General features: G+C 42.1%; 1 protein-coding gene across 11 annotated transcripts in view; it reads right to left on the reverse strand.

The window, feature by feature from the left end:
- cacna1g (calcium channel, voltage-dependent, T type, alpha 1G subunit) overlaps positions 1–23,558 on the reverse strand; it is a 367,678-nt gene that overhangs the window by 211,859 nt on the left and 132,261 nt on the right. For all 11 annotated transcript variants that reach the window (XM_061709003.1, XM_061709001.1, XM_061709005.1 and 8 more), the window contains exon 5: positions 162–259. In XM_061709003.1, the coding sequence (XP_061564987.1) occupies positions 162–259 (98 nt within the window). The remainder of the gene's footprint in view (positions 1–161; positions 260–23,558) is intronic.

Raw genomic sequence — 23,558 nt, forward strand, 5'->3', positions numbered from 1 at the left:
TTGTCGACACCAGTCTTAGGTGGCCCGCCTCAATTCGACTTGAAGCCACAAACACTGGTACATAATGTAACCAACCAATGGTGACAGGCCGAGGGCTGGGCTCATGCAATGTTTAAACCAGGGGCGTGAGAAGCGCTCGAGGACCATAAACGTGCACCTACTTGGCACTCGGTTGATGGCTCTCAGTGGTCTCAGCACGCGAACCGTCCTCACTGCTGAAAAACTGACACTCTGCAGGTTGAGTGAATACTCCAGCATCCTGCAAAATACACAGAGAAAGAACACAAAAAAGGGATGTAAAAACAGCAGCTGCAAGCTAAATGTTCCAGCACTTCTGCAGCTCCCCCAGCCGGGGAATAAGAACACAGAAAATGTAAAGGTATTATTATGCAGTCAATTATATCTTGCATGTTTTACAAGCTTCCCCCATCTCTCACTGGGCATGTGGTAATTAATCTTCCAATGTTATGAACTACATTTACATACTTGGCTTTAGAATTGCTACAGTGCACGAGTTCTGGTAAATAACCTGCTTTCATTCCAGCACTCACTGGATTAACTATATAAGACCAGAACGTTTATGTGTGTTGGTGCTTGTGTGTGGAGCGCAGCATACACATGTTGTTTATCCTTCGGACAAACGTGTATATATATATATTCACATGCTTCCTTGCACAATCAACCTTCAAAAGGAGCGTCGAGCCATTGTGCAGGCAGGGTGAATGAGGTGTCACTGAACGGAGGAAGTGGCGTTTGCAGCACAGAAGAGATCTGCATCGGATCAGGCCCCCGCGTAACCCTGACACGGCACACACTCTGCAGCCGCTGCAGCGGCTCTTTAGAGGCTGCGACGGGAGGTCAGAAGGACAGCGCTGAGAGAGTGAGGCTGTGGGATGCCTGAGAAAACGTTTTTCTTATTTCTTGAGTGTTTATCGTCATCTTTTCTCACACTGGCTCTCCCTACTCTGTGCGTGTGTGTGTGTGTGTGTGTGTGTGTGTGTGTGTGTGTGTGTGTGTGTGTGTGTGTGTGTGTGTGCGTGTGTGTGTGTGGAGCAGCTGCTGAGCACATGTGCAGCACGAACGAGCGTGCAGATGAAGGAATTCCCTCACATCGGCTCCAAGTCTGTCTGTCTGACAAATTCACAACACATGTTGGACAGTATGCATGCGTGTGTGTGTGTGTGTGTGTGTGTGTGTGTACATGCGTGTGTCACCTGGAGTGCAAGAAACTCCCTTAATGAACCTACGAATGTGTGTGTTCTCCTTTACCACAGTAATGTGTCCCTGTATGTGCTTGTTACACCAAAGCACTGCCAAAACAAAAGCACACACGCACACACAAGTATGGACAAGCGCAGCCAGAGCTGACAGATGGCCTCCATGCAGGCCAAAGAAGGTAAATGAGTAAAGGGTTAATAAAGCACCGGAGAGACGCAAGGTTAACGGTGTGTGCCCGTCCCTGGAAACAGGTGCAGCCTGTCAGCAGCTGGCTCATGTTCGGTTACGGCCACCATGGACATTCAGATAAAAACGTAATTACCTGGCACTGATAGTCACTCAAAAAAAACAGGGAATAGCATAAAGACTGAATGAAGAATGAAGGGAATGTCATGGGTGACATGGGTGGAAAAAAAAGAAAAAAAGAAATGCATTCATGCATGTATAGGTGTATTTAAATCCAGGCTGAAGACACAACTGTTTTACAATTTACAGAGCAAACACTTGAAGATTGATGTGAAAAAAAAAGTTTTTACAAGAAAAACATCTAAATGTTTTATACTTATATGATGCAAGGAAAAACATTCAGGTTACTGACACCTGGGTGTAACTGGGAATGGAAGTGTGGCGGTCCAGCTGTCGAAATCCCAGCCAGTTACCCCACCGGTACAGTAGCCTGGTAACAGGAGAACGATGCGTGGTCCAAAACCATGGGACCCTACACCACGGTTCTGGTGTAGGGTCTCCAGCGGAGCGCTAAGTTGCCTCCTTGCTTTAATACAACTGACTCAAATTAATGGAAGTATCTAAAATGTGCAGGACAGCAGCCCTCAAGGACTGGACCTCATGAGACCGGCTTTACACAAAGCAGAAGGAAGGAGGCTGCCATCCAGGATGAAACAACAAAAATCCAAAAGATGACCCCTAATGGTGAAGTGAATGTAGCGGCAAATCCAGGGAGGAGGAAGAAGAGATGGAGCAGGATTCATCATGGAAAGAGAAGTCTTAACGGTGGTTGGAAATACCTGGTCTGAGGACCAGCACTGAGGGATTTATTATAATAGCACAAGAACAGGCCTTAAGCACAAGAGCAACAGAGGTCCAGGGAGCTACCGCACCACCCAACACCCCAATAGCAGACTGCATAAGGATGCTCAAGAAAAAATCCAGCACATAACAGATAGATGCAAGATGCTGGCAGTTAGGGGATACATGGAACGCCAAAAACCCAGTAGCAGGAATAATGTACAGGAACATCTGTACTGAGTTTGGGTTGGATGTCCCAAAGTCCAGATGGGCGATGCCTCCAAGAGGGGTGGAGAATGAGACAGTGAAGATCATGTGGGGCTTCCAGATCCAGACTGATACATGAGCAACGGCAAACCAAGCCGACTGTGGGGATCAACAAACTCCAGAGGAAACACTCTACAACTATTTAACTAATTAAAACAAAAATCTTTCCCATTGCCTTTAACATTTGCGTGCTGGTGGTTGCACCAAATTCTAATTAGACTTTTCCCTCCGTTCCCTTTGTGTATTCACTTGTAGTTTAGAATATAAAAGCTTGCACATTATTGTACATCGATTATCATGATTAGTCTGGCCAAACTTATCCAAACAGAAAATGATTTCCATGAAAAAAATAACGGGCTGAATAATGAAAGAAGAAAAAACAACGGAGGAGTCTCATTGGGGCAGCATAGCAGATAGGAAATAAACCCAAGATTAATACAGTTTTAAGTATAGGTCAGTTGTCCCTATGAATAATTTAGAACATTATCACAATACTTATGTAAATACATAAATTTGAATGCCACAGACAAGCTACAAATCCCCAGAGGAATGTAATATAAACATTAGGGTAATTCTTTGTCAGACAGAGTTACATAAACAAACTTGAATGCGTATGATGGATGACGTCTGTTGAAAAATTGTCTATGCAAAAACACTTGCTGCGCTTGATGACAGCCAGATGAAGCTCGGTGCGCACAATGAAAACTGACCCATCTCTCCTCATCTGGAATGAAGAAACAGCTGAGGAGAAATGGAGTGTATCAAACAAACGGTGGAGACGGCAGGAAGTCGTGCACTGTTTTCGTCAGAGTCCGTGCCAGCGTTGAAGATGTTGATCCAAAGAGAGGGCAGCGTGAGGCGGACGGAGAAATGAGAAGCAGCAGAGGACGGGGGAGGCCCAGCCTTGGAGGGAGTTTGCGTGAGGAGAATTCCCAAAACTTAAGCCGAGCTATGCCGGGGGAGGGACTCCAGAAGGAAAAACAACTTTACATCTTCTAACACACGTTCAGATGCGTTACATGTGGACGTCTTGATATTAAGAGGCTTTTACCCTGTAGACGGCTCTTTTCTGCGCTGCTTGGTTTTGAATAAATAAAACGTGTTTCAAAAGCGCTACATCACACGGAGGATGTGCTACACCCCCTCGAACATAAAGACAACAATCGCTTGTAGCCAGCACACACTCATATCCACTTAAACACACACATGTGGCCACCCAGAACTAGCTAAAATAGGACAAGCACGACCGGCAGCTCAAGAATCCAGAACAGCGAGGAATGTTTAACCCGGTCTGTCCTCACGTAACCTTTATCAGTCTACCCCTCCGTCTATCTGTCCGTCTTGGTTAGTGCAGCCATCCATCTTCCAGCAGCCACCCCTCTGTGATAATTTTAACCAGCCTTCAACCCCGTGTTTGACACAAGAAGAAGTAGGAGGTTGTGACTCAAGATTGACAAAATGGCTAAATCGGAGCAGATACGTGGCGAGTCGATAAAACGGGGAATCTCACCACTGCTTATTATTTCATATCTCTGGCTGGATTTCTTGCCAAGCATTTTGGTTAGTTTTTTTTCTTTATGCAAATCATGACAAATAAATTGAGGGAATCTGAACAGAAAGACCAATATTTAATGGGTTCTCCCAGGTTTATAATGCTCGGTTCGACTCTGTATTATCTGTGAAGATTTTCTGCAATAAATAATGTGTAAATGACCCAAATCGATTAGCTGGGGCATCTTCACTGTGCATTAAAAAATGAGTTTTGGTATTTTAAAATAGTTTTATGCAAATTCATAGCAGCAAAATACATGTAAATCAGACACTATCCACTGCATTTGATTTGGTTTTGATTTTAAATATAGAAAAGCTCCAATGTGTCTGGTGTAGTTTTGCATAGAGACTGGATACTAACAAAAACATTACTTCCTAAAACCTTAACTCGATATCAGACATATGTGGGTCTTATAAGAGTAATTTCTGGTATTAATGGCTCAGTCATGGCAATGGCCAGTGGTGTTTGGCCCAGATGTGTCCCAAAGTTCATGGATTGGGTTTGGTGTAGGTTTCATGAGCCAGATGTAGATCCAATTTCATACATGCGCAGGTGGTGTCATAGCCAGAAGTGGACATAAAAAGCGCCCTCTGAAAACAAAAGATTTGCCCACGTCTGGTGGATATGTGGCTGAGTTTAGGAGGGCAGCCCTAACCTTGAATGAATATTGTCAGTCAAAGCCAAATGTTGACCAAAGAAAGATGCAGATATGGGCCCATCTCCGACTCAAATCTTTTTTGTAATCTGGGTAGTTTTTGTTTTTGTTAAATAACTTAAGTGTGTATATTTGCATAAGGATATGCCATTGCTACCGTCTTAGCTCAGTTCTGATTTTAATGTTTTAGGCTACTCCAACAACCTTTACAGGATTTAAGTTAAAAGTGAATGTTAGATGAAGCCCACATTTGCCAGGGTGCCTGAAATACAAAAACACATGTTTATGCCAATGCTCCACATGCTTCCTGAATGTGGTCAGTAGTTTACCAATACATTAGCTGTGTCAACGTTGCGTAACCAAAAATGTTTGTGATTTTTACTTTCTGATTTGCAATAGACTTGAAGCAACCCAAAGAATTCCTCTTAAAAACAGTTTTGTGTGACAGCGAGACTGCTGGTCTGTGGTGTGCTAAGCAATCGTTTAGCATCAAGGCTTGGAGTGAAATGATCCTTTCAACTTCGCAAAAACAGGAAAGATATTTTTTTTTTAAATTACTCAGACCATATTTTTCACTGCAAAACACTGACATTTATCAGTCTATTCTTTGTTGACACAACTCAGCTTTTTTGGAAGCTTGTTTGGTATTTTTAGCTGCCATTGTACACACACAGCACTAAATGGACAACAGATGACTTTAACAAATAGTGAAGCTAGGAAGCAGCTCAAGAGACATGTTTTCCTTTCAGAAATTGGTAAATATAAGATGTGTGTATTTTATTTCTTTTTAATAACCAACACAGTGGCAATTTTTTTTTTTTTGTTTAGGTAGGGGACCATTAAGAGGCCCCATTTCACACAGGTGGAAAGTATTTGTCCAGCAACTCTCATAAAAACTATCTTTCTCTTTTCTTGGCAAGACATTTATACATTTTACCAGACAAAACTTGTGCAAATACTTTGTGTAATTAAAAAGAAGAAGCTTACACAGTCAAACTCCTCAGTACTTTCTCACACAGTGCATTAATAAAATATTTTCAAACACGCAGCACAAGCTACACACAATGTTAAGTCAAGTAAGTTACTGTTAACATCTGAATATACAAAGATATATATAAATATTTATCCCAACAATCAAATTTTTCATAATTTATGCACTTGTTTTCACGCTTAATTCAAAAATGCACCGACAATGATATTATACATCTTTTTTATATGTAGCAACATTTTAAAAAATGATTGCATTGTAAAAGACTATCCCATTTACAATATTCCTGATGTTATTCCACAATGATAAACATTTGCATACAAAACACTAACACCCTGGAGTGAATGCAGTCGTTCATGAAATATTTATGTACATTCATGAATGCAAGTACTTGGTTGGAAATTATTTTCAGTTTTGAGGCGTAGTTGTCCCACCAATCTGACTACACACAGTCAATAAACGGTTCCACTTGTTTACACCCAATTTGATTACAACAACAGGCAACAGGCATATCAGAGTGCTGGATTGTTATGCTTTATCGCACTCTTCATTTATATTAAATTTTGTCCATCCATCCACTAAACGCAATTTATCCTGTTCATGGTTTCAGGCGACATCAGAGCTTATCCACTTGTCATGAGGTTAAAGGCGATGGACACACTAAACTGGCTGCCAGTCCATCACAAGGCATTTTTGCATATTATGGGCTAATCAGCCATCTGTCCTCTCTACTGATACTCCTACAATAACATATTATTTGCCCTCTATTTGCCCTCATATCTTTGACAGACAACCTGCCACATTTGATGTCCCTGAGCAAATGTATCGTGAGTAATGGACAGCTTTGTCAGGAGATGGGTTATGATTGATGTATGTGTGTGGATCCAGGCTGTGGAGCGGCATCATCATCCCGGCCGGCACGTTTATGTACTGATTTAGAAGGGAACCATTTGGTTACAGAGTGGGCTGGCCTTGAGCAGGGAAATGGCACGAGTCCTATATGGATTCAATGTTATGAGCTTCAAATGGGAAGCCATAGTTTGTGGGCCCATAAGGGGATGATATACAGTATGTGGGCTAAGTGCACATATGCTGAGAAAGGGGGGAATTGTGTGGATAGGTTCAGTGGCATAGGCTCAACAATGAGTTAAAGCATGTAGCACCCACCTGTGCACGAATCCACCTTTTGACCCATATTGATCCCACATATAAATGACCACTGAGATGAGGAACTTATGGCACGTTTGATTTCCCTCTCTGACTAGAGCAATTGGACTTTGGCAAGATCATTTCACAAGAATAAGAACCCAAAATGTGATTTAACAGCGGATTCAGTTTACTGGTTAATCTAGGTTCCTTTCCTCACCAATAGTCACGAGCCGAAAGAATGAGACTGTGGGCACTAGTGGCCGACATGAGTTTCCATCATAGGGTAGTTGAGGTTCAGCTACTTGGGAGGGTTCAGTTGCTGCTGCTCCACTACTACTACTACTACTGTCATTTAGCAGTCGCTTTTATCCAAAGCGACTTACACCTGAGAGAACAACACAAGCATGAAATCACACAGGAACACAACATGGGGAGTAAGTTTAAGGTGGTTTGGGCATCCAGCTTTGATGTTTCCTGGATGCCTCTCTTGGGGAGGCACTTCAGGCGTGTCTAATGGCACTTTTCCACTGGTACCTACTCGGCTCTACTCATCTCAGCTCGGCCTGGTTTCTTTTCCATAACAATTAAGAGTAGAAAGAGTAGTTACAGAAAAGTATCTACTCAGTGCGGTTAGACCCCTAGTGGGAAAGTGCCAAACTGAGGCGAGGCGAGTCGGGCTGAGTAGGTACTAGTGGAAAAGCGCCATTTGATGGCTGTTGTGTCATGCTGGATCCACACATTGTTGCAGCAATACATGACAGAGGGTCTATCCGATGCTTTTGGCCGATAGTGTGTGATTATCCACCTTTCCGCAGGCGTGTGCCAACTCTTGTTTTTGATTCCATTCTGTTCTTCGCTGAATTTCATGGTTGAAGATGGTTATTATACATTTTTCCTTTTGTGTGTTCAAAATAACCCACTTTAGCGTTTGAAGTAATTTGAAGTAAGAAGCAATAATAATAATTTGAAATAAGAAGTAATTTGCTAGCCTCTAGCTGTGTACCTGCAATTTGACTGACTGACCCATGGGAAAAGTTGAAATTCCCCAACTTTTGATGGAATAAATAAAAAATAAAGCATTCATTTCAGCAACGGAAGTTGTCACCTCATTCAAGCTGTGTGTATCCAGCATGATATGGGACCCAGGTATAGTCTGGCATATGACGGGATTCGGGAACGATAGGGTAACCGTCCAATTGGAAGCAAACTGATCAGTAAAAACCCTCAAACTGGAATGAACTAACGTTCAAAGCAGAATGTGAGATAAGCGCAGAATTTATAATGAACTAAAATCAACCTAACACCTAAAGAGTTACATTTTTTTAAATTTCCCATTCCTTACCCTCCATATCTGTCCATCCATCCCTCCATGTCTGATACCTCAGCAAGATAATTAAGGTCCCAGCACAGCGTTTAAAATGGATCAAGGTCTTAAGTTTGACTAGCTATTATATCACCTTGATTATGTTCTGTTTTGTGGTCTTTCTGGTGTAGATTTTCTGGGGTTCCTGTAAAATCTAACCCTGTTTTCCGAAAATGTTTACTACACAAAGGTTTTATATATATATATATATATATATATATATATATATATATATATATATATATATATATATATATATATGTGTGTAAAAACATTAAATTATAAGATAAGATGATTTAACTGTATTAAATGTTTGCAGTCTTGTGAATTCATTTCATGCAAAATTCATTCATTAATTGAGGAGCAACATTCATCCCCATGGGAAGAAAGTTACTTTCTGTTGTGCTGGCTTATGTTTTAAACAGTGTGTGCCTCTACATGCTGCATCACCAGCTTGCGGTCATTTTGTCTTTCAAACCAGTGACTGATGAAAAGTCAATTTGATTTAGGAACTTGAGGTTAATCAATACCAACTAAAGGAAGACTCTGTTGCACCACAAATATCTTAACCTATACATTTCCATCCCCATCGCTCTGTCACCCTCACTTATTCTGTCTGCCTGTGGCTGTTTTGCTGACCTGGGAAAATAATCTAGCTAATGGACGAGAAGCCACGTGGCTAGGGATGCTTCGGACATGAAAATTCAGCTGGACGATGCTAGCATTGTCTCATACAAGCAAACAAAGAGACAAAGCAGCGGGAGGAAGGAGATAATTGCCATTTCAGGACAAAGTATATCCCAGTACCTTTACTACATTAATTTGCATTGTGTGTCTAGACTCTGGCTTTGAATGTACCTCCCATAGCAACAGGAATGAGGCCTCTCCTGGATCAGGCACCCCAAGGAGTCTTTTGTGCTATTTTTCACCCATCTCCTTGGTGTATTACAATCATACCTTGTAGTTCATCCATCCATTTAAGGAGCCATAGCAACCAGACTAACACGCCAACTGATGTCTCTAACTCACAAGGTTCAAAAACCCCACTTCCTACCCAGCACTCAAGTCTAAGGCTCTATTCACATCTGCCCGAAATAGAGCAGTCAAATGGCGCTTATCCACTAGTAACTACTCAGCACACCCCGACTCGGCACGCCTCGTCCCGCCTCCACTCGCCTCGTCCTCGTTTCTTTTCAACACCCAGATGAGAAGTGGGGGGGGTTGGAGCGAAGCTGCTGTGACGTATTTGATTGTGTGATCCAAACAGAGAAGACAACACTAAAGATGTAGAACCTGGAGAAGATGATATATGTGCTGCTGGGTCTGTGGCTTGTGTTGAGTGAAAGAAGCTTCAAGCAGCAACGCTTTTTTTTTTTTATTTTGTTCGTGTCGGCGCTGATGAGAAATCAGCTGAGAGCCGCGAGAGGCTGGGAAGTGACCGAGCGCTTGGTAGATCTGGTCGTTCCTTATCTCCCGTCTAGATCCCTTTTTATTTCTCTCCTCAGCCACCAGGTTTATGAACTTCTGCACCTCAGAGTTGGATCACCAAACAGACTTTTGCGCTGCCATTGCCTGTCTGATAAAATGAGGAAGCCGCGGGCCGCTCTTGTGCCGACTCCCGCTTCCTGATTCAAATGTCTGGCGGCCCCGCCCCCCGACCAATGAGTGGCGTGTAGTGTGATGACGTCAGATACTGGGCCGACTCAGCACGCTTAGAACCTCGGCAGAATAGATACAGAAAAAGTGTCTACTCGGCCAGCCTTTACCCACCTCGACCCGTAGTGGAGAAGCGCAAGACGGGGACGTGGCGAGTAGAGGCGCGCAGAGTAGGTACTAGTGGAAAAGCGCCAAAAGTATGTACCAAAATGACCATAACAGGACAGGGAGGGGTTTATGCAACGATTCACAGGAACATCCAAGAGCCACTATTCAAAACAACCAAGAGGGCTGAAGAATTCCTTACAACACTTTTTTTTATCTTAATTATTTTCTTCTTTGAAACAAAGAGTTTAATTTTGTCTCTCCTGGACTTTGGTTTCCAGAGGGCAATACCAACAGACAAGGGCGTAACCAGGGTATAGACAATGGGGGGGGGGGGGGTGTCTAAATGAGAGCCCTCCCCCAGAGTTTTTTTTAAAAGGTGCATTTCCCACAGTTCTATGATTTTTATTTATTGACCATCTGAAATCACATTTAAAGAAATAGTCTGCAATTTCTCTGAGATAGTAGCGAATAGGATAGCTTCCAGTGGGGAAAAATTACATACCTAAAGCATGTTGATGTCAATATTGTGATTGGAACGACAAAAAGTCCATAGCAGACGATGAACTTTGAATTCCAAGTTAATTTGTATTTTGTTGATTTGTCTCAAAATGAATGTCTGCACATTTACACTGAAACGTTTAATGTGAATGAAATCATAGATTTGTACAAAGAATTAAATGTAAAATCTTGATGTTAATTGAATATATATACAGATTTATTCATTTGACAGTAAAAAATAGTTTAACAGTAAAAGTGCATACAAGACTGAACAAACAACAAACAATTTACATTTCTCAGTTTCTTAACTCCTCTCAGTATATATTTTTTTTTATTTATTATTATTATTATTATTATTAGTGTTGCATGTATTGTTCTCTATGTGTAAAAATGGGGTGAGTATGTGTAAAGGTACTGCAACTACAGACAAGGCAGCAGGGGGCAGAGATGTCCCCCTAGATATCATCTAAATAAATGATCCAAAAACATGGAGGCATTCATCGTTTAAGTCAACTAGTCTCTGACAGATATGTTTCCTGTCCAATGCATCCAATTTATCTTGATGCACATGGCAAATGGCAATGTTGTTTAGCCGGGTCTGCGTCATTGTTGTTCTTAGCCATGTCTTTAGACGTCTCAAGGCGCTGAAACTTCACTCTGCCTCCGCTGAGGAGGCAGGAACAACCATCAGCAGTCTCAAGAGGACCTCAACTTGCCTGAAAAGATGTCGCACCTCTGGAACCATTTCCCGGAAAATGTCTGCTACCTCTGAGGAAGATGTATATGTGTAATTGGCCCGGAACATTTGCAGCTGCACTTCTGAAGCCATGGCATTCAGCTCTGGGTATTCATCTAGGACTGCATCAATCTCCCCAGAGATGAGTACGTCCTCTAATTTTTGCAGCCCCTCCTGACTGAAACGCTCAGTGCACTGCACCACAGCAGTGTCCAAGGTACTGAAGTACTGCATTCTGTAGTACGCCTGGGCAGTAGAATGACAATGTGGTGTGGCTGAACCGGTGAAGCGCTTCGGTGGCATCCGTACATGAGGCATCTTGATGGGCTGCAGGTTTAGAGATGTTACAACCTGAGAGTACAGCTGGTCAAAGTGCTCTTCACATCGTTTGGACTGGATGCTTCTCGTCACATGCTCTACAGCAGCCAGCATCCCCGATGCTGTTTGGCTTCTCTGCTGCAGACAAAGTTCAGCTCCTCCAACACAGCCATGACATCTTCTGCAAGAACGATGCCGAGAATGGTATTGCCCCTCAAAAAGCTGTCATGAAGGCCACTTGCTTTTGCAGACATTTCCATCGTGGTGGATCGGGACATTTCTTCTGTGGCTGTGAGCACAGAGTTGTATTGGGTGAGGACAGAGCGCATGGCTGGCATTCGCACTCTCCACCTGGTGGGGCAGAGAGGCTTTAGAGATGTGTGCGGAGATAAGTGATCTGACTTCGCTATAGCAGTGAAGATAGCCTTGAACGTCCCAGATTGATTGAATAAAAAGCCCAACTCATGCACTAACTGCATTGCATCTCTTATAATAGGGGAAGATACACAGGTGGCTTGGGTAATCAGATTTACACAATGCGGCCCACAATGAACATACACGGCAAGAGGCTGTTCTTTCTTGAGATGAGCTTGCACACCTTGCATCCTACCAGACATATTGGCTGCCCCATCATAAGTGTGACCCCGTAGTTGTGATAGTGGGAGATTTAGGCGAATTAGCACATCTTTAGCTACATTAGCTATGCAATAACATAAGATGTGCAATATCTGCCAATCTACCTCACAACACTCCACCTGCTTTTCTGCACTGTTTAACTGTATATACTGTGTTTATACATATTTTATACGTATCTTTTTGTATTTTTTTTATATATTTTTTTTATATATTTTTTATTTCTGACTTTTCAGTCTTTTTACCCCTCCCCTATATGTGTGTACTGCAGACGACAAATACGTTTCCCCACTGAGGGAGAAAATAAAGGATATCTTATCTTATCTTATCTTATCTTATGTTTTCTCCAGTAGTGGATGTAACCTGATATAGGCCAATGAATTCCTCTCTGGGTTGCAAATTTTTGTCAACGAAGCGCAGACAGAAGAACTCTTGCTCAAGTCCAGCTGCATCCTGTGTCCCATCAATGATAAGGGAATACTGAACTACTGGCAATGATTGGATCTCCTTTGTAATTTCATGTACAATTGTGTTACTGATGATTTTCAGGACCTCGTTTTGAATTTTGGGGCTAGTGAAATTATTGTGCCGCTGAAGCCAGCTTGTAAGTTCTTCATCACCCTCTGCCTTGTACTTAATCAGCTGGTGGAAGTTGCCCTCTTTGTTGTCATGCCCCCTTAAAGCATTGCCCTGTCTTGCCAAGCACATCATCATCACTTCATGTTGGGAGAACCTTTGGAGTGCATTTTTCCAGTTGCTAAATCCTGTTTTAATAAAAGCTCCATCAGCCTTACTGGCTAAAGAGACATTATTATTGTACCAGAAGAACAAAAACTGACCCTGAGGATCATTTTAATTTGATACATTGAATATTTTGCTTGTATTACTAGCGTTACACACACACATTCACACCACACACGGAGAGAGAGCAAACAGCAGCACACATGGAAGACACAGAGAGTTCAGGACCCCTTTGAAAAGTTTTTCCCCCCACCAGAATTTAGCCTAATTTGTTATTTAGCCCCCTTTGTGACAAGCTATCATGACATCGTTGGTACTAATGGATACCTTATGTCTCTTCACTTCAAGCTAACTTAGCTATCTCAACTAACAAACTGAGCCCTTTTTAACGAGTTAAATATTTCAAATTAATTAAAAAATTAACACACTCAGTTTGACAACATCACTCCTCTTTAGCCATCTAGTTGCTTACAGTCTGAAAAAAACGTTATATGTCCTGCTTTTTCCGCTTTTTGGGTAAAGAAGGACTCATTGCTCCCTCCATGGTTTCACATACACCGCTTTCTATTGTTTCATCTGTCGTTTGGCGGTCGGAGCCGGCGCTTCAAACCGAGCCAGCGTTACCAAGTGTACAATTGGGAGGGGGGTGGTCACACACTTTAATTTTCCTTATAAACGGAAATAAATTGATCGGTAAATAATCGCAAATAACAAGAGACTGACTGTTGAGCCAGGTTTCATAAAAGGAGGAAATATTTAACATATTTATACATAATATTGGGGGGGACAGATTGGTATTTTCCCAGTATTGGAGGGGACACGACCCCCCCAAAGAATGGGTGGTTACACCCATGCCAACAGATGCTGAAGGAGCATGCAACCAATCACAGAATATTGTATGTTATGGAGGTTGCGCAACAACCAGAAAACACCATCCAAAATAGCGTACTTTGGAGTAGGAAAGCCAGTGAATGACTGTTGTCAGCTTTGAAGCAAAATCATGTTGATCAAAGCTGTTATAAGTAATTCTGTGTTCTGCTGTTTTAAATACTTGCTTTTGGACGCTTCTGTATGAGTCATTCTATAAAGCCTGCCTCCCGGTACGATCAGTTTGGTACATTCAGTACTGGATGGAAATGGCTGTGAATGGACAGGGTGCCAGACCAATCTCTCTCCCAAGAGAGAGAGAGAGACATTTTGCAAAGTGAACGGGTAACGCTGGCCAGGCTAGAGTGCTACAACAATGAAATGAAATGTTGTGTTCATTCCCACTTGTTTCCTTCCTCACATCTTTATATTACATTAACATATTCCTCCCTTCACCTCAGTGCAACCCCTTCCTGCAGAATATGCTTTAAGATGTGAGTTTAACACGTGTTGTGGAGGCTTCAGTTGTTTAAAATGAGTTCACAATAGCTGACAATCCCATAAGAAATACTTTTAAAAAATCAATTAACTGCTTCTCAAGTTTTATTACAGTCACCATCTCGGCCAATGTTCTCTTCTTTTCACTCTCTCATCTTTTTCCTTCCCCCGCACTTCTAACTTTTGGCCGACGGCCTGCCTCACTTTGTCTCCCTCTCAGACATTTGACTGTCCCTCTCTCTTTCTCTCCCTCTCCTTTTCTCCCCCCTTTTCCACCCTCTATCTCCCATCCACTGGAGTTGATCCAAAGTGTCATCAATAAATCAAAAGTAGAAGAAAGGAAACAACACTTGGGAATAAGGGTTTGGGCTTCCTTTCAGCCTCTTAATGTGACTCAATCAAAAGGTCTGAAGGATTGAATACATTTTTAAAGCTCGTTCAAGGTGATAGAATTGGATTTTAAATATCAACATTTCACCCGAGAGTAGTTAAAATAGCCTCATATAGAGTAATAACCTGAAATGAGATTCCAGTCATGATGACGACATCTGGCCCTCCAAGACGTTGAATGAACCTAAATGATCACTTAATGTGAAAAACAGTAGGTGTTTTACAGGGGTAAAAATGCATTATTTAATGTACTTTAATGTACATTTAATGTATTTCATTATTTTTGACTTGTAGACTTGTAGACTTGGCAGGCATTGGCCAAATTTTTTGATCCAGGGGTTTGGAACTGAAATGGATGGTTTGGGACAGAACTTTGCACAATTGCAACTCTAGAACATTGGATTATCTGGGAAATTTCTTGTCTAGAAAACAGTTTTGATGCCTTAAAAGAAAATGTGACACAGGTATTTATGACCAAGTTTGGTTGGATCCTAGCCTGAGCAGCCAATTTAGTTATTATATATTTAATCCAATTGAAAGTGGACTTTACCTTAGACTGAAAAAAATTGAGAATGAAAATCAGTTCCTATTATCTTTTTGTGTGTGGCCGTGCTTTGTAGGAGAAAAGTGATGGATTGTGGGATAAAAACAGTGACCACGTGCAGTATGGTCATTTTAATCTTGCAAATGGCATAATATAAACAATAACTTGTTTATAGGTGACAATCTATAAATGATTGATTACAGTTTTGTTTAGCCTCTAAAATACAAATCACACATAAATGTTATCTGTTCTGTCTGAGCCACAAGTCAAGATCAGTATTTTCATCAGTGGTGAGTCTGCTCTGACATTACACCAGATTAAAAACTGAGGGACTCCGATGCAGCAGTTGACCTTCTCTTCTTCTCTTCGTCCTCAGTCTCTCTGTATCAGCGTATCGCTTTCCTCCCGTTCTCCCCCGCAGCCCCTTCAGTCCCCCTTGTCTTTGGCCGTTGTCCTCACTGTCTCTATTTGTGAGGAATGGCAGCCGTGGAGAGTATCAGAGTCAGACTGAGGTACAGTGAACAGGATAGTCTGCCTCCAACAGTAAGTGGAGATGCCGTTTGCTGGTTAGACTTCCCCGGTGATTGATCGGGGCTCCACTGAAGTAATCAATTAACACACCCATAAATAAATGAAAACACCTACAGGGGATTTTTATACTGTTAGCTTGTTTATAATTGATATAATGAGGTCCCTCTCATGCAAATAAACGTTATTTTTCTACGTTTTTTCAAACTTCAGTAAGTAAATGTCAGTCAAATTAAAATGGTGGAAAAAAAGGGGTTTTGGTGGTTAAACTACAAATAAGACATTTAATTGTGAGCTCCTGTCCAATAGGACAAAATGCTCTTACGCTTTCATGATTATGACCCCCTAATTTTCACTTTATCCTTCAGCGTTTAAAATTAAAAACTACCGTAGTTGGTTATTCCTATATATTTAGTTGTCTTTGGTACAGTAAATGTCCAGATCAGGAAAACTTGATTTTGTTGTGGTGACAGCTTGGCATCAGTTAAGTCAATTCACTGGGGTTTTTTTTTGCCCCTGAAGACAACTTTGTGGCATTGTTTGTATAAAAACACATATTAAACGTTACGTTCACCGGGAAAAATGGTACGTCTGAAACAAATCCGAGCTAGAGACAGCCATGGTGAGAAAAGAGAGAGGTATGTTTGAGCTAAGTGCTAATTAATTATGTTATGACAATGGTAACAAGTTAGTATTTAACTAAAAAGACAGTATTCTAGTATTTCATCATAACATTCATCATTAGAACATAAATAATGAGGAATGTGGCAGAAACCTTAGCTCTTCAAGTGTCTCTCTGTTAGAGGACATTAACAAGCTGCTATTCTTGCAAAGGCAACTCAGGAATTTTATTGTCCATCTTCACTTTGCAGCATTTTATCATTTAATAACTAACTGTATTACACAAAGTACAGCAGTGGCTAATCAAGCTCTTATTAGCTTTGTGGGTGTTTGGGCATAACAATAGGCATCAGAGGAGTAAATTAGGTACAACAGTTTAGCAAAAACCACAACTCTCAAAAGGTCATTGTGTCACCAAAGTCACTATGTTTCATGTTGCACATCTCATTTGTGCCTTTTCTCTTGCGATCTCCTGCCGGTGACCCTGAAATCTTATAAAACTGCATAGCCCACTGCACATACAGTACGAAGCCTTATACAGTGTACTGGGTAGGGTACTGGTATGGAAGTCACATGACTGGACAGGACAAGAGCACATCCCGGGATGTCAAGTATTTGGCTCAATACAGATTTGATTCAGTACTGTAGCTGCGATTGACAACATTTCATAAGTCCGCAGACACTCAGAAAACCAAAAATACACATTAAACAGCTCACAAACCTATGTTTGAGCTAGTATACAAAAGTATAAGAGTCGGAGGATATTTAAGCCATTGGCTGTTTAATTCATTCTACTTCGGAGCGCCAGTAATTAGATTAGAAACCCGGAACCACTGACAGTTTTTAAAGTGGCCATATTATGCTAATTTCTAGTCATCTTATTTTAGTCTTTGGCACCTTTAGAGCAGCGCCGCACTTAACCTAACTCCTTAAGACGCTAATTATTTTACAACAATGACAGACAATTACCAGGTTTCTGCCAAAGGTAGAACTCAATTAGCATTAGCTCAGTTAAGAGTGTTCAAGTGTTTTCTGATTATGTAGGAACCTGCACTGCCTGGAGACCATGACCTTATGAGGAAGTTCTCCTCTCAGATAAAATATGGCTGTGTCTTGATAGAATTGTGGACATTTCCCTCACCACTAGGTCCAAATCGGCTGTCCCACATCGTAAAATGCAAGTGATTGTACAGCCACAGTCACACCGCTCTCTAAACTATTTTCCTTCAGAGACAGAAACCCTGACAAACCAATAAAAATGCAAGTTGAAATGATCTGACCCAGCATGATTCCTTCAGAAAAGCCAAGCAGAAACAATGAAGGCATTACAAGTGATCACTCATATTGTTTCTATGTGAAGGCTGGGTCATATTTGCCACTTTTGCACTAGTATCACCTTAGCTCGGTTCTACCCGTTTTGCGCTTTTGCATTAGGGCTGAGACGAGTAGAGCCGCTCCAAGCCGATACCTTTTTCTGTAACCATTTCAGTGAGGTTCTATAGCGGGCTGAGCCGGGACTATTTCTGACGTCACCACCCTCCGCGCCTCTGATTGGTCGGGGTGCGGGGCCGGCAGACGTTTGAATCAGGAAGCGGGAGTCAGCACGAGGCGACCCGCGGCTCGCGGCGATTTTATTATAAAGCGCAAAACGTCTGATCCAACTCTGAGGTGCAGATGTTCATAAACCTGGTGGCTGTCGAGAAAAAATTAAAAAAGCGATGTAGACGGGCTGTTTTTTTCTCAGCCGCTCCCGGCTCCAGCTGATTTCTCATCTGCGGTGACACAAACAAAGGTGCTGTGCAATCGAGTACGTCACAGCAGCTTCACCACAACCCCCCCACTTCTCCCCTGGCAGTGCAAAAACACACGTGTGGAGCCGTGTAAAGCCGTGCCGAGCCGAGTCGGGCCAAGTAAGTCCTAGTGCAAAAGCGGCATTTATGATATTAGAGCTTCTTATCTTGAGATCCCTTTGCAACTGGCATCCAAAATTGGCCCCTTCTCCAAAATCGAGACCGGGCTCACATTCTCAATCACTGCTTATTTTTTAAAGCATTTTCAGCACACTTCAATCTACTCCTGAGTGGTTTACTTTCACCTTTTGTTCGTTTGCCGTACCACATGCTGATGACACAATCCTACAACCCTCCGCATCAGGTCGGAGCCTACGGCTCAAGAGGGTGTCATTGTTCCCTCTGCACATGCCATTCTTGAAGCTGATGATTGGTGCATGAACATAGCATCCATAAACCTAACGTCTATAGTGTACATGCTTCTTCCAGACTCACAGGTGTCTCCTGGAGCTTAGCTCAGCTGTTTCTGGCCAGAAATCAAGGGGTACACTCTGGTCAGATCACCCGTCCATCGCAGGGTTGCTGTGTTTACATCAGATACCATCTGATACATCTTTAACACAGTTCACCTAAAAGTTGAACTGCGACACACAAGCCACCCTGCATTTTCTCCACTCTTCATGTGCCAGACACTGCTCATTTCCCACGTTCCTCCCTCCTCCTCTCCACCTGCTCTGTGCAGCCATCCCTCCGTCGTTGCATCCTGACAGAGAGGTGATTAGGAGGAGAGGGTTCAGACGTGCTGAAAAAGCAGTTAAGCTGTAATTATCGTCTAGGAGAGAAACAAACAGTTCATCAGAGCCTTCCTCTGCAGTCTTAACTGTTACCAGGATGTATCTGCATTTGACAACCAGCAGTTACCTAGGCTACAGAGGTCCCCATATGTCTGAGGGTCCTCCGTACGGATGAGCTGGGTTTTCTTTTCTCACGTTGTTCAAAAATAGTACCAGCAAGGAAAACACCGAAACGTATTAACATATACAGGCCACCCACGCTTTCTGATGCAAGCCAACATACAAGCGGATGCCAGTCGATACTGACGGAGAGAGAGAGAGAGAGAGAGAGAGAGAGAGAGAGAGAGAGAGAGAGAGACTTGACATTTTTCATTTTGTACAAGCTTTGATACGCACATAATCGACCAGTGCCAGCCATTTTCATGTATTTGTTGTATGACATTTTTCACAGTTACGAGGGAGAGCGTGACAGGAAAAATGGTGACGCAAAGTAATGATGTGATTAAAACGAAGGAAAGAAATCCTCCCCTCCATCACAGTTGCATTTCAAAGTAAATGTAAGATGCCAGATCAAACCAACATCAATCATCGACTCTCCTTGTACGTGACATGAAAATGCCTATTTGCTTCTTTGCGAATTTTGTGTTGCACAAGTAAAAATACATAAATAAAAAAATGTAGAAATTCCTGCAGATGGAAACTTTTTTTATTGTGCGGTGAATAAAAATGGACCAAATTAGGAATACTGAAAAGGCAGCGGAGGCTTTATTCTCGCCTAAGCCGCCCATTGATCTCTCGATGACAAATCAACACTTGGAGGGAAATGAGAAGTCATTCACCCGTTCTGTCAGTCGGCCCACGTAACAAAGACAGTTGTTCCAGTATGAGAGCAGAAAATTAATGAATATCTCAACAGAATCCAAGGAAATCACATTATTGAATAGGATCTGTTAAGTGCTGTAATGGTACATTTATAACTCATCATCTTCACAGGTAATATGAAATCTGTAACCAGCATCAATTTACAAGTAAATAAAACAATCTACAGGGACGTAACTGTCTTTAAAGCTGTTACAGTGTATTTACCTCAAAAGGTTTGATTGATCAAAATATCAGTTGACTTTCAAGACCCACCGACAGGTGGTGTACTGCTGAGTGGTTGAGGAGAGCTGGTTAGAAGCAGAAACACCCTGATTTCTCATGCCTGGCTTGTGTTTCACCCACTGGAAACACCAGAAACACCAGAATATCAACAACAACAAAGCCATAGAAGAAAACAACTAGATGGTACATCAAAGTCCAGGCCTCAGCTGGACTAAAATGTTGCTGCAGAACCTTTAGGGTGCATTCACACCAGTCCTGTTTGGTCCGCTTTAAACGGACCAGGGGCCTCATCTATAAAGCTTGCTTGCGCAGAAAAAGCGCCTGAAAGTTGCGGAAGCCGCCATCTACGCAAAGCCTCGGATCTAAAAAGAAAAAACTAACCGAAAAATCTGCTTATCTTTACGGCAACTCGGACCCTCCCGTAAGAATTTACTTAAGACACGGGGAACTGACGAGGCACGCTGTGAGGTGGTGAAATGAAGCCAGATTCATGTCATACTCTTAATAATGTCATCAGATATCACAACATATATCAGACTTAAAATAATAAAATAATAAAATAAAATAAAATAGCGCTGATCGTGTCCCTCTGTGTGTGAAGCTCAGTCAGTCAGGACTCTGCTGCTGCTGGAGCTGCAGCCGCGGTAACACGCCGGAAACCTCCTCACACCCACCGCTTTAGGACAGAACAAATGAGGGGCTGCGTTTAGGGAGCTCCACGGAGCCCCTAAAGGGACTCAGATTTTTTTTCATATATATGAGTTTTACGCACGCGTGAAACCTTTACGTGCGGGTGTATGGTGCATAAATTAGGGTCCCGCGTTACAACGACGCAGAGCCTACGGCGTAGGGTACGCGGCGACGCGCACCTACGCCGTAGGCTCTGCGTTGGTGTAACGCAGACCATAAACCCGCCCTGAGCAGCTCTGAGGGGAGACGGGAGAGGGGCAGCGGGGGGTGAAGCGGGCCGTTTTCGTATCGCTTTCATACAGTGTCATGATAATTTGCAATTTAAGGCTGAGCCTACCGTTAGTTTTTAAACTGTAAAAAGTAAGGGGAAAAAAAACATGATTTTGAAAAGACGGGGGGGACGTGTGTCCCCCTGTTGCGCCGGGGAACTCACTCATTCACTCGCTTTATTTTATTGTATACTATTTATATACTTATTCTAACTTTTACTGTGACCACCAAATAATGTGGTTTTCCTGTCCTCCACATCATCTACAACATCTAGGTCTCTGTGAAAGTCAGGGTCACGGTGGCTGTATACCTCTCATTCATTCTGACGCCAAACAGGCTGCAGGAAGCCACTGCGCAAGCTCAGTAGACTCATCCATATGCATTTATGGGCGTGTAGAGGGCGGGATATGAGGCGGATTCAGCTGCGCAGCCTTCCAGCTGGACTGTGATTCATAAAGGAATGTTGCGTGCAAATCTGCGTGCACATGGTTTTATTGATCCAGATTTTTTTTTGCGCCCGGCATTTTCGGCTTTTGAGTGTACGTGCACTTTTAGTATGACTCCTACGCAGTTCATTTTAAATGAGGCCCCAGAGCTTGGTCCGTTTCGTGCTATTAAATTCTGATGAAAGAAGTCCCCAATCGTACCGGGTGTACCGAACCACTTTTATTACGTGTGAAAATTACCCAAGAGAGCAGTTTATTGATAAATGTTTGCAAACCTCAAAGTACTGAAGATTTTTTAATGAATTATCCCATCGTATTAATAAAACTCTATTGCTTTGGTTAAAAAGTTATCCTAACCAATAATGAACGCACATATCGTGAAATAATTAAGATCCATGAAACATCGAGTAATAGGTACACACATCTTAATAATGAAAACCCAAATAGAAAATAAAACATTTACATGTCAAACAAAGACGTGACAAACACTTCCTGTGTTTCAGGTGCTCAGGCATTATTCAATGTGTTGCTCCATAGCCAACATGTTGCTCAGTGAGTCAAACTAGGTTTTCTACCTGTCAAATGTTCAACGAATCGGTCAGTTAACCGGAGCAAGTGCAGGCTGGTGTAGAGACGGAAGATCACCTGTTTTGCACTGCAGAAATGATGTCACATAGTAACAAAATTGTTGAACAGGCTATTTTTTTTGCCACCTTGAGGCCATCCAGGAATTAGTCTCATCCAGGATGCCACAAGAAAACCTCACCGTCTTCACTGCAACTATCATCTGATTATCTGGTGACAGAAATAAAAGGAATCCACAAGGATGCATAGTTTCAGATTACTACGGGTTAAGAAAAACTACGGTGTAAAACGGGAGATAGTTTTTATTAGCAAATAAAAAAGAAAAGCCTGCTCGCTAAAACCCACATGCCAAACCAGTCACAGCAGCATCTTCCACGAGGAAATACCTCTAATAATGTAACATTTTACAATCTTTAACAGCAGTCTCTTTATTGACTGCTTTTGACATGTTCGAGCATCCGTCACTCTAGCGTCCACTAATGCACGGCTTTGGCATACAGATATTTGATATATCTCCCATGCAATGTCTTCACTGACTGCACGAAAAGCTGTCAGTCTTTAGTTTGTTTGCAATACCACAACTGAAAGCACATGGTAATTCTCTTAGAGACAGCATAATAGTTTGCCTCACAGATACAAAGCAGTAACTTTAAAAGGTTTGTGATACTAAAGTTACTTTCGTCAACGAAAATTATGACTAAATATCGTCGTCAACGAACCTTTATCACCTGTGGAAAACAAGACGAGATGCAACGAAAATGCTGGTCATGTGACGATAACGATAATTAAATATATAATGCAATATCGTAGACGAATAAAAACGAGACTGAAATGTAGATTACAAAATAAAAACTATGTTAAAATGTGTCTTAATTTTCGTTGACCAAAACAAGACGAGACAAAGTGTTATAACAAGGATCCTTAATATCCATTTTTAAAGTAGTTTCCTCTGGTTTAGTTCTGCTGCTGGGTGACATCACGTCCTCCATCCCAGCCACGGCCCGCGGGGAATCAGATCCAGAAGATGCAGCTGCAGAGTTAGAGGCTGATGCCGTTAACGCAGAGCTCTAGGTTCACGTCAATTAAAAACAAAGTTACATAGAGAAAGGGGCCAATGGCCGGCCACGCGGGGATCTGCTCTGGGGCTGGGAGAAGAAGAAGAGACCATCTTTGGATACGCTTTCCTACATAGACGTGGTAAAGAAAACCGAATGTGACGTTGAGAAATGCGGAATAATAAATATGTTGTAAACTCAAATTAAAGCATCTTCTGTATCTGGAATGAATGCATTCTTGAGTCTATAGGGTAACAATAATATAACAATAAGATAACCTTGTTTGAATTGTAAAATGGGTTTGGCTTTGACTCAAACGAGACTAAAACGTCAACAGTTTTTTTCGATTAAAACTAGACTAAAATGGTCCTGGACAATTCTGACTAAAATAAGACTAAAATGCTCAGACTTTTAGTCGACTGAAACTTGGCACGAGTAAAAGGGAGTATGAACGTGACTGAAACTAAT

Source organism: Cololabis saira, chromosome 19 (assembly GCF_033807715.1).
Source record: "Cololabis saira isolate AMF1-May2022 chromosome 19, fColSai1.1, whole genome shotgun sequence".
In the NCBI taxonomy this organism is placed as follows: domain Eukaryota; kingdom Metazoa; phylum Chordata; class Actinopteri; order Beloniformes; family Belonidae; genus Cololabis; species Cololabis saira.